This window comes from Rhinolophus sinicus, linkage group LG03 (assembly GCF_036562045.2).
Source record: "Rhinolophus sinicus isolate RSC01 linkage group LG03, ASM3656204v1, whole genome shotgun sequence".
Taxonomy (NCBI): domain Eukaryota; kingdom Metazoa; phylum Chordata; class Mammalia; order Chiroptera; family Rhinolophidae; genus Rhinolophus; species Rhinolophus sinicus.
In genome coordinates, this window is record NC_133753.1 from 89,921,859 (window position 1) to 89,934,519 (window position 12,661).

General features: G+C 37.4%; 1 protein-coding gene across 2 annotated transcripts in view; it reads left to right on the plus strand.

Annotated features, from left to right (window-relative positions):
- The window catches only part of FANCM (FA complementation group M), a 52,501-nt gene continuing 39,840 nt past the window's right edge, over positions 1–12,661 (plus strand). Inside the window, exons 1-5 of one of the 2 annotated variants that reach the window (XM_074328189.1) lie at positions 1–759; positions 1,226–1,398; positions 4,443–4,520; positions 7,895–8,053; positions 11,751–11,882. In XM_074328189.1, coding sequence (XP_074184290.1) covers positions 243–759; positions 1,226–1,398; positions 4,443–4,520; positions 7,895–8,053; positions 11,751–11,882 — 1,059 coding nt within the window. In that variant the 5' untranslated portion in view covers positions 1–242. The remainder of the gene's footprint in view (positions 760–1,225; positions 1,399–4,442; positions 4,521–7,894; positions 8,054–11,750; positions 11,883–12,661) is intronic. The other variant, XM_019751723.2, reaches the window with a different exon arrangement.

Consider the following 12,661-nt stretch of genomic DNA (forward strand, 5'->3'; position numbering starts at 1 on the left):
GAGTAACTCCAAAACAATACGCATGCGTCTCAGGGAGGGCCGACGGTTTCCGGGAAGCCAGCCAATTATATTCCCACACAAACTCAATGGCGGCATTTTACAATGGATAAAGTGGGCCCAGTCCCCACCCTCTAGTTCCAGTATTCTGTGCGCAGGTAACCCATGGGGATCGAGACCTCGGTGGCTGTTGAGCTGCTGCAGCTGCTGACTTCTGAGAGAAGCCTTTGGTGGTTGTCGGCCTCATGAGCGGACGGCAAAGGACGCTTTTCCAGACATGGGGCTCGAGCATCTCCCGATCGGCTGGGGCTCCGGGTTGCAGCTCTGGAACTGAGCGGCCTCAGAGCCCAGGCATCTCCAAGGAACGTCTTCGTGCCGCGGCCGAGGCTGCCGAGGCACAGCCGGAGTCGGACGATGATGTGTTGCTAGTCGCAGTGTGTGAGGCAGAGCGACAGCTGAGTCTAGAGAATGGCGGGTTCTGCACCTCGGCGGGAGCGCTGTGGATTTACCCTACTAATTGCCCAGTGCGGGACTACCAGCTGCACATCGCCCGGACCGCTCTGTTCTGCAACACGCTGGTGTGCCTGCCCACCGGGTTGGGAAAGACCTTTATTGCCGCCGTGGTCATGTACAATTTCTACCGCTGGTACCCGTCTGGCAAGGTGGTCTTCATGGCCCCCACGAAACCGTTGGTGGCACAGCAGATCGAGGCTTGCTACCGAGTGATGGGTATCCCGCAGTCCGCCATGGCCGAAATGACAGGTATTTTAAAAACAATGGGCTAATTTGAAATTAAGAGCTGAGCATCCAGGAGAAGCTACAGGTTACGTTCTCTTGGAGGTAACGGAATTCTGAACCATGTGGAATAGACCCCAGATCACGATGTTTTCCCACATCCTCTCCCTTAAAATAACTACAGGCGGGACTAGTTTTATTGCGTTTTGCTTTATTGCACTTCACAGATGTTGCAGTTCTTAACAAATTGAAGGCAAGAACTCTTCTCCACCAGTTAAAAGATTACCACTAGCTTTATTGTGATACTAGCTTTATTGGAACCGAACCCTCAGTGTCTCTGAGGTATGCCCCTACTTGTAGCAAGTCTAGCTCTAATGAATAGGTTTGCTTTATTCAATCTTAAGAGAATCCCTGTAGCTTGTCAGTTAGAACATTTTGAGGCAATTAAGTGTGTATGTACCCATCGTTTACTCAGTGTCACTTTTATTTGCAGGATCTACTCAAGCTTTCACCAGAAAGGAAATATGGAGCAGTAAGAGAGTCCTTTTTCTTACACCTCAAGTCATGATAAATGACCTTTCTAGAGGAGCTTGTCCGAATACTGAAATAAAGTGTCTAGTTATTGATGAAGCTCATAAAGCTCTTGGAAACTATGCTTATTGCCAGGTAATATCTCGTTTAAAAAGTATTTTGTAGTGTGAACATTGTTAAAGAGTATTTTAGGGAATAAATATTAATGATTGAAGTTACTGATGGTATAATCATTATGAAAAGTCTTCTATCTATTATCTCAGAATAGATAGTGATAGGAAATACTTTTCTTCATCTATTCAAATCAGTGTCTTTGCTTTTTTTTTTTTTTTTTTTTTTTTTTTTTTTAATGCTTTCCAGCCTATTAGTGTCAGATGTAGATGATGAGAGCCTAATCAACGAGGCAGGGATCCAAAGTAGGGTATGGGTGGAGTTTTGGAACTAAGATAATCCAAAGATTGGTAGTGGATATGCAGTGTCATTCCTTGGCAGGTAGGTAAAATAATACTTAACTGTTAGTGTTGTTTTAAGGATTGAATGACATTATGTATGCAGCATATAAAGTCCAAATGTAAAGAGGTGGGCTATGGCTGAAGAGGTACTTAAGGGCCAGGTCATGAGGGCATTTGTATTTTGGGTTTAGCAGTTTGAATGCTCCTTGTAGGCCATAGGGGATGTAAGCGGTGGCGACTCATTGAAAAATGTTTAGGTGGGGTGGTACTTAAGATTTAAAAGAGATTAGAGGAGAGACGGCTAATGGCAGGCTGTACAGTGAGGGATAGGAGGAATTCAGGATGACTCCCAGGTTTCTGACTTGGAAGATTGTGAGAATGTTGGTGCTGCTAGTCAAGATGAAGAGTTCTCGAGGCAGAGAAGATTTGGGGTATTATGGGAAGATAGTGCAGTTTGATTGTTCAGTTTGAGGTGTCTATGAAGGATCTAGCTGTAGATATCCAGTAGGTGAGAGAAGGATGGGTCTCCATGGAGAGTGTTGAGCTGGAAATATAGATTTGGAAATCAGCATGTGGGTGGTAGGTAGTTAAAACCATAATAGCTGGTGATACTAGGGCGAGGGTATCATGTAAGTATAGAAGGAAAGTTGATTTCATTTAGTGCAAAGAGATGAATTTCACTGTCTGTGAATTTGTAGGGTAGTTTCTTTTGGGCTTTGTTATTGTATTATGTCTCTGTATTTTCTGGAGAATTGTCATCTTTCTTAGAGTTGATCTCACCCAAGAAATGGATATATTTTTCGATTTATTTGTATTTTCCCAAGTTAAATTAATACCCAATGTGTTAAGTTTTCTGTTTAAGAGGGACATTTACAAGTTTGCATTCTAACTATGGCATACATTTTGTAGATTCAGCTTATATTTAGCAACTTTCACTCCATTTATTTTCAAAAAATTTCTAGGTATTAGGTGATTTCTTTTTTAAACTACAAGGCTTATGCTTTTATTGAGTTCAATGAGACGTGCATTGACTTTATTAATACCCAATCATCTCTGAAAATTTATGCTACAGTGAATATTCCAGATATAGTTTCCAACAAGCACACCAGCTCGATGAAGAAGGTAGCTTATGGGGTTCCACACACAACACCATTTCTTCTGCAAAATGCTTGAGAATCCCTCCTGGAAAAAAAGTTATGTATTAGGGACATTTTGTCTTGCATCAGTTTTTAATTAGAACAATTCTATTTAAGTCTCCATTATATATAATGTTCTATCTTTATGTGCATTCTGGATCATGTTTATAAAAAAACTCCAGAAATAATATTTTTTGAGTATTAATCAAGATTCAGTGTGAGTCTCATTGAGTTTATCCATGACATGGGGCAAATTAGAGCACTTTTAAAATAATCTGGTTTTACCATTTTCTATATATAATATGAAACTATGGAATAATGAGAACTATTTCTGCAACTCAGTTTACTTAGGGGTCCTTTTTCGTTGTGTTGGGGCCTCATGTGAAGGGGTATATGAGAGTCTGGCAAATTATCCAGTATTAATCAGACCAGAAATGGTGTTGACTCTAAACTACAAAGCCTGAAATGATGCTTTGGTGCCACTGAGAAAAGGATTTTTTTTTTTTTTAATAGAATAGTTTTGTTTTTGTTTTTTTAAGATTTTATTGGGGAAGGAGAAAGGAACAGGACTTTATTGGGGAACAGTGTGTACTTCCAGGACTTTTTTCTAAGTCAAGTTGTTGTCCTTTCAGTCTTTGTTGTGGAGGGTGCCGTTCAGCTTCAAGTTGTTGTCCTTTCAGTCTTAGTTGTGGAGGGCGCAGCTCAGCTCCAGGTCCAGTTGCCTGTTGCTAGTTGCAGGGGGCGCAGCCCACCATCCCTTGCGGGAATCGAACCGGCAACCTTGTGGTTGAGACTGTGTGCTCCAACCAACTGAGCCATCTGGGAGCTCAGCGGCAGGTCAGCTCAAGGTGCCGTGTTCAATCTTAGTTGCAGGGGGCAGAGCCCACCATCCCTTGCGGGACTCGAGGAATTGAACTGGCAACCTTGTGGTTGAGAGCCCACTGGCCCATGTGGGAATCGAACTGGCAGCCTTCGGAGTTAGGAGCATGGAGCTCTAACTGCCTGAGCCACCGGGCCAGCCCCTATGTGTTAGGATTTAAAAGGAAAGTTAGATTTTTAAAATTACCCCAAATTAGCCTTATTCTTTTACAAGTAAACTTAATTTAAAAATTGTGCGCCTTCACATAAAACCTAACTTTAAAATCCTAAAACATTTTTTTCATTTCAAATCTAATTTTATATTGGTATTTAATTTTTTTCTATTTTTGATTTACCTTAATCTGGTAAATGTGCATATGGATATAGTTATAAGGCTAGACTGTGGTCCAGGCAATGGAAAGTGGACTCTCTTTTCCCTTTGCACTTGAATTAGCCCTCTGAGTATTTTTATTTGCCTCTATATTAGGCCTTGATGCCATAGCTTTATATTTAGAAGAAAACTTAAAGTGTTTTTGATTGGTGTAGAGTATAAGCCTAAATCATTTACTCTTCAGATAATATGACTAATGATAGTTCCATCCACTCAACCATCAATACTCTGAATAAAGATAAAACAATAATGGACCATATATAATAGCTTACTTAACAGAATCATTGTTAGTTTTGTATTGGACAGATGAAATTAAAAAACTTTTTTTGTTCCTTTTTTAAGGTTGTAAGAGAACTAGTCAAATATACAAATCACTTTAGAATCTTGGCTCTTAGTGCCACACCAGGTAGTGATATAAAGGTAAGTAAAATGTCTTTCCACTTATTAACATTTATGAAAATAAGAACTTTTGTATGTGGCCAGATCAGTTTTCCATTCTAGTATTTAGTTTAACATTAGGACTATAACATTTCCTATAACATGCCTGCCTTTTCTTATGTTTGCAGTTTTTCTACATTAGTTTTCAGACTAAAGTGTGCATAATAATCACCTAAAGCTGTTTGTTAAATTGTTACTGTTTTCAGTTCTTTTAAAGTTTTTTTTTGAAATAACTTGATTTCCAGAAAACTTGCAAAAACTGAAGTCTCTGTGAATCCTTTGCTCAGCTTCCCCTAATGTTAACATGTTATATTATCATGGTAAAATTATCAAAACCAGGAAAGTAACATTGGTACAACACTAGTAACTAATCTGCAGACCTTATTTGAATTTTGCCAGTTTTCCCACCAGTGTTCTTTTCTGCTCAGGGTCCAGTTCAGGATCCTACATTGCATTTAGTTGTCATGTCTCCTTAGTGTCATCCAGTCTATGAGTTCTTCAGTGGGTTTTTTTTTTTGGTCTTCACTGCTACTTTTGAAGAGCGGGTGTTAGTTGTTTTGTGGACTGTCCCTCAACTTGGGTTTGTCTGATACTTTCTCATGATTGGAGTGAGGTTATGCAGTTCTGGCAAGGATACCCCAGAAGCGGTGCCCTACCTTTTCCAGCACATTTTATCAGAGAATACATGATGTTGATTAGTCTTATTGCTGGTACTGTTAATCTTGACTTGGTTAAGAGGATCACTTCCCGATTTCTCCATTGTTAAATTACAGTGGTGTCCCCTGGTATCCTCAGATGACTGGTTCCAGGACCCCGTGGATACTAAAGTACATGGATGTTCAAGTGCCTTATATAAAATGTCATTGTATTTGCATATTATCTACGCACATCTTCCCTTATCCTTTCCCTCATCTCTAGATTACTTATAATACCTCATACAATGTAAATGCTATGTAAACAGTTGTTATACTGTATAGTTTAGGGAATAATGACAAGAAAAAAAGTCTGTATGTGTTCAGTACAGATGCAGCCATTATAGGCCTAACTACCATAGTATATTTTAGCAGCAGCGTAACTTTTTGATCCATTGGTTGGTTGGATCCATGGTTGGTTGAATCCATGGATGCAGAATTCAGAGGTATCGATTCATAGATGTGGAGGACCAACTGTACTGTTTTTCCCTTTGAAATATGTCTGTTGTGGGGTAGATATTTTGAGACTGTAAATATTGTTTTAGCATCCAGTGTTGGTTCTTGCCTGCAACAATTATTTCTGTGGTGTTTGCCTAATCATTGTTTCCTCTTTCCTTCATTTCTTTTATATTTGTTAATTTGAATTCTTCTGTAATGAGAGCTGTCTCTTCTCCCATTTATTTATTAATTCAATTCTTCATATCAATGTGGACTAGTGGATTTTTTTTTATGGGCTGCAATTCAGTACTATCATTATTAATTTTGTTGCTGAGATTGTTCCAGTTTTGACCATTGGGAGGGCCTTGAAGATGGCTCCTTTGTCCATTAGAAAGCACCTTTTTTTTGAGGGAGTAGAATACTTTCTAACTTTCTGGCATCAAGATATTTTTTGTTCATTTAGTATTTTTCCTGTCCCACCCATAGACTGAGTCATTTCTCCAGCGGGCTCTGGTTTCTTTTATTAGAGGTTGGTAAAAGTGCAGATTCTGAGCCTTATCCATGACATTCTGATTTTAGTAGTTCTAAGTCGTCTTCTGTGTTGGGTTTTGGATGCTTTCAAAGATAACTTTAAACTCTGCCAATCTGTAAGACTTGTTTTCCTGTGCATAGCTTTGATGATTTTTTGAAATTTCTGTCATCTCTTTGATCCTCCCCACAGCCTTGTTTAAACATGCTTGGTTTTAGTAAACTTAAGCTTTTAAGTCACAGCCTTGTTTAAACATGCTTGCTTTTAGTAGACTTAAGCTTTTAAATCTCTGCTTAAATCTCTTCCCTTCAGAAAGATCCATTCTAAGATATCAAAGTCAGCTCCTCCTCTTTTGTGATTTTCTTAACATTTATCATAATCTGTCATTCTTTTGCTTATTTATTTGTTGCTATTGTACCCTACTAAAATAGTCACAACACGAATGTAGGCATTATGACTATCTTGGTTATAACTCTATCACCAACTCAATACCTGGCATGTGGGAATTACTCAAATATTTGTTGAATGAATGAATGATTAAAAATGTTAAAGTCTTCACTTTATTGGACAAGCTATGCGTTTTCCGGTGGTATTAAAAGTTATCATTACAAAAAAAAAGTTAAAGTCTTACTCATTTTTATAAAATGGTCATAAATTTGATCTAGATTTTGAATGTATGTGGACCCGCAGTAACTTTAGCACCATACCAGGTGTTGGGAATACAAAGGTGGTTACAATGCTCTCGAGTATTTTTCATCTGAAACAGCCCAAGAAACTTTCCTAGTTTTTCAAAAAGCTCTTAATTTCTAAATACTTTCAGGATTTAGTCTTTCTTAGTTTCTTCTTCCTTCTCCCTCTTTCCCTCTCCCTCTCCCCCATCTCTCTCTCACACCCTTCCTTCCTTTTCTCTCTCTCTCTCTCTCTCTCTCTCTCTACCCCTTCTCCCCACCTCTTGTTTTCCCTCCCCTCCCCCCTCTAGCTCTTAATCACATTATCAGTACTGTAGTATAATGGTATAATAGTTGTTTATACAAACAGGTTTTGTGTTTTTGCTCCAATACCCAAATTTTACAATTAAGTTCCTTTATAAGCTTTGGGTGAATGAAGTTTAGCCCCAGAAATATAGTCACACCATCTATGTTGATTTAAATGAAAAATATTCTACTAACAAGTCAATTTGTAAAGTATTCCTAAGATATATTTGTATTCTTTAACAGTAACAAGACTTCTCTGTTCTTCCCACAAAAATCAGCGGAAAAAAGTATTTGCCAGGATCAGGATTCCTGGCAAATACTTTTTTGGCTCTAAAATTGACTGTTATATAATATTTTAGGGATTTAGTTTGCTGATTTAAAATTTCTGTTATATCTGAGTCTTTATAAAATGTTGATGGAATATGTCACTGCTATTGAAAAGTGCAAAATACATTTCATTTGATTAACTTGTTGGACATTTACTTGTTGGTTCATATTTCTTGGATGCTTGGTTTGAAGGGCTGAGTGGAAGAAAGATATTTCAAAAGCCTTATATAACCCTATTGTGCCACTTCTGATGTGCTTTGTAGTTTTGTTTTTAAAAATAATTATATGAATTTCTAATGTTTCTTTCAAAATGTTACTGCAATTTTATTTCTGTTAGTGACAAATTAAAATATTTAACATGTAATATAATTTATAATCATAATTGATTTTGTGTAGGCTGTGCAACAAGTTATTACTAACCTACTGATTGGGCAGATAGAACTTCGTTCTGAAGATTCTCCAGATATTTTGCCATACTCTCATGAAAGACGAGTTGAAAAGCTTGTTGTTCCCCTTGGTGAAGAACTTGCCACTATCCAAAAGTCATATATACAGGTAAACCATTTTTATCACAATTCAGGGTTTTAATGTAATACATCAGGGTTTTAACTGATAATGTAATTACTTTAGTTAACATAATCTGTGAGAATATATAGTTGTCATTTTATATAATTAATATGTTGAAAAATTCTTTGAAATTAAAAAATTTTAAATGAGCATCATGTTTTATATGTACTGACACACTATTACTTAAAGAAGAAATACAAAATGATGGACAATTTCTAAAGCCAATAATAGCCTTATATGGTTTTGTATTTTTTTGAGTAAACCTCTTAATTGCGGTATAATACACCCCCATACATACACACATGTGTATACACACGTATATACAGCAGAGTGTACAAAACATACGTGTACAGCTCAGTGACTTTTCACATAGAGAGCACAACCATAATATGTATCCAGATTCAACCGGAAGTTTCTTTGTAAGGAAATATATTTTCAATATGTTCCTCCCTGATACCTTGTATAGCAATGGTTCTCAACTGGAGGTGATTTTGCCCATCTTGGCAATGTCTTGACACATTTTTGGTTGTCATATCTGGAGGGGACGGGGAGTGGTTGCTACTGGCATCTAGTGTGTAGAAGCCAGGAATGCTGCTTAACATTTTGCAATGGACAGGAGAGCCCCGCCAACAACAAAGAATTACCTGGTCCAAATGTCAATACTGTAGCTTTGAGAAGCTTCTTAGACAGTTTATCACTTTCAGTGGGAGAAATTTGAGGTAACACATTGTTTTTCTATAGTTTATAATTAGGACAACACCTTATTTTCATATCCTCATTGCCGTGGGTTAAAGGTGGCTGCAGATTCTTTGCCACTCCTCCCACTGAAACATAGGATACATTTCCCTTCCCTAGACTGTAGGCTGGCCCCTGTGATTGTCTTGGAGCAATAGAATGTGACAAAGCACAAGCTAGCCGTGTTGAGGAGAAAGGAGGAACCGGTAAATAAGTAGCTAGAATTGAGGGTAGAGACATAAGGCCCCAGTTGAGCTATTTCATCTAGCCTCAGCCATCTGAGACTCCAGACGTTAGGAGCAAAGACAAGCTGTCAGTACAGTGCCCTGACGGAATTTTTTTTTATTTTTAACATTTGCAATAATGTTAGAGTTTCAGGAAATTTGCAGTAATAGTTTAGAGCATTCCAGGGTGAGATACTTTAAGAATATACAAATATCCTCAACATATTTTCTCAGCATATTTTTGCCCACTAATTTTAGCACATAATGATGGTTCTTACATACAACAGTTATTTCTGTAGTGTTTGCCTATTTACTAATCAGTGTTTCCTCTTTCCCTCATTTCTTTTGCATTTGTTAATTTGAATTTTTTTATAATGAAGAGTTGTTTCTTCTCCCATATTTATTAATTCTTTATATCAGTATGGACTAATGGATTTTTTTTTTTTTTTTGTGGATCAAGTCCAATAATATCATTATTAATTTTGTTGCTCAGTTTGTACCACCATTGGCCGTTGGGAGCTCCTTTAAGCTGGCTCCTGTGTTCTTTAGACATGCACCTTTTTTTTTTTCAGAGTTGGGGGAGGCAACACTTCCTAACTTTCTGGCATTACAAGATAGTTTATGCTCATTTGGTATTTTCCTGGTCCCACCCATGGGATCAACCATTTCTCCAAGGAATCCTTGTTCCTTTTGCGGAAGAGCAAGAGCAGTATTTAGAAACCAAGATCTGGGCACTAGATAATTCTCATGTTCCTGTGGTTTCATAGCTCATAGGCCCTCTTAGTGACCTGCTGGTGTTCTTACCACAGAACCAGAATTGTGAACAAATCGAATGGTTGTTGTTTTTATCTGTGATGTTTTCCAGTAGTTTCATCTGTAGTTGTTTTCATCTGTGATGTTTTGCAGTAGTTTGTTACGTAGGAATAGATAGCTGAAACATTCATCTATCATTTAACCTTTAATCAGTCTTTCTTAAAGAGAAGTTTTATAAGAATATTGTTTGGTTTTTGTTTTTCAATTATTTGTAACAAAATTCTAAGCATAATTAATTTAAGATAAGGCGAAGTCTTTCCGGTAATCATCTCCTAAATAGGAATACATTTGGTTATGATGAAAATCATTCCACTTACAAGAATGTAAACATTGTAATTTGTATAATTACATATAATAAGAATTTAGTCAATATTTTTAGAGTGCTTATTTAGGTAGTGTGATCAGCAAAACTGGAAGGGAGGGTAAATAAAAATACTAAAATAGTCCTGTGTTAGGAAATAAAAATCAAGCAAAAATTTAAATAGTTTATTACATATTGCTGTAGTAGGTCTTTATCTGGAGGTCTCTTTCTTCCCTTCACTGTGGCATCAAGCTCATTCCTTCATCAGGACCTTTTGTCTGCTGTTTCCTTTACCTGGAATGCTCTGTCTCAGAACCTCTGATGCTGGACACACCTTATTGTTCAGATGTCAAATCTTACCTCTTCAAAGAGATTGTCTTGGGGCCGGCCCAGTGGCTCAGGCGGTTAGAGCTCCATGCTCCTAACTCCAAAGGCTGCCGGTTCGATTCCCACATGGGCCAGTGGGCTCTCAACCACAAGGTTGCCAGTTCAATTCCTCGAGTCCCGCAAGGGATGGTGGGCAGCGCCCCCTGCAACTAAAATTGAACATGGCACCTTGAGCTGACCTGCCGCTGAGCTCCCAGATGGCTCAGTTGGTTGGAGCCTGTCCTCTCAACCACAAGGTTGCCGGTTTCGACTCCTGCAAGAGATGGTGGGCTATGCCCCCTGCAACTAGCAATGGCAACTGGACCTGGAGCTGAGCTGCGCCCTCCACAACTAAGACTGAAAAGACAACAACTTGAAGCTGAATGGCACCCTCCACAACTAAGATTGAAAGGACAACAACTTGACTTGGAAAAAATTCCTGGAAGTGCACATTGTTCCCCAATAAAGTCCTGTTCCCCTTCCCCAATAAAAAAAAAAAAAAAAAGATATGCAGAACCATAATAAAAAAAAAGAGTTGGTATCTTATAAAAAAAAAAAAAAAGAGATTGTCTTTGTTCACCTTACTTATAGTGACCCCTTTTTCCTCAAAGACTATAATTTAGGTTTTTAAATGAATTTATTGTAATCAAAATTCTCTTTCTTTGTTCCCTTTTTTGTTCTTTTCTTGCCTCCACTGGGTGTAAACTGTATGAAAGCAGGGACTTCATTTGTCTTGGCCATAGTATTCCCAGCATTTAGAACAATCCTTGATACGTAATAGATGCTTAATAAATATTTCTGAAAAGAATGAATTAACAAATGATATTAAATGTACTCAAGGTATTCTGATTTAGTTATTAGTCTACAAATATTTCCTGTGTGCTGTACCTTGTCCTAGGCACTGAAGATGCAACAGTGAAGAAATCAAGGCCATCCTTTCATTGTGCTTAGACTGGGGGAGGGGAGCAGAGTTAAGAAATAAACAGATAAACACATATTCATATGTCCTTCAAGTATAGTTGGACTGAATAAATGGTTGTGCTGATTCTCATATGCATGTTATCTGGGGATAAATACCAAGTACTTTAAAATTTTAGGATTTTCTGTGCTTATTTAAAAATTCATTTTAGGATGAACTGTTATATATAATTTAATATATAACTCCCATTTTAGTATGTGATGAAATAATTGTATTTGAAAAAAGCCTTCAAACCAAGCTTAAATTAAATTTCTTTGAAATTTGCAGATTTTGGAAGCATTTGCCCGTTCCTTGATTCAGAGGAATCTTTTGATGAGAAAGGACATCCCCAATCTAACAAAATACCAAATAATTCTGGCAAGAGATCAATTTAGGAAAAACCCATCTCCAAATATTGCGGTAGGTATTTTAAAATAAATTTTTATGATAGATTAAGTTTTTACTCAGAGCCAGGTTGAAACGTAAATAATGATTATTTTTTGGTATATACAGAGGGTGCCAAAAAAATGTATACACATTTTAAGAAAGGAAAAGAAAACTATTAAAATTGTAATAGTATATAACGATAACAAAAGTTGAACACAAGTCATGTTTGACTTCTGCAATTACAAGAGGTGCTCAAAGTGGTTACCATCAACCTAATTTTAATACAATTTTTTCCTTTCTTAAAATGTGTGTACATTTTTTGGCCCCCTCTGTGTATTAGTACTCATCAAGAATTCAGATATGATTTATGTAGTTTATAAAAGCATGAAAAAATCTAATAGGAATACAGTGTAATGATTTAAGATAAACTTATCTTATAACTTTTAATTAAGAATTAGTCTTTTAGTTCATTTCAGTTTTGCAGTCAACGGGCCATGAGAAGGCAGATCCTAAATAACTTTAGACCTTGATAACTTTCGTTACCAAGGTTGGAGGAAGCGTCGCAGTAAGCTTCTTATTTCTAATCTTCATAGGAAAAAATAGGCGAGTAGGAACATATCCATCAAGCTAGGTTCAAAGTCAAGAGATGCTCAGCTTACAAGCACCAAAAGGCACTGGGTCTTTCTTGGAACTGAGAAGGAACACATGTGCAAAAACAGGCATTTGAACAAAGGTCTGAAGGAGACAGTGAGCAAGCCGGTTTGGCTGAGGTAAAGGATTGAGGAAGGCAGAGATGATAATTAATCTAGGTG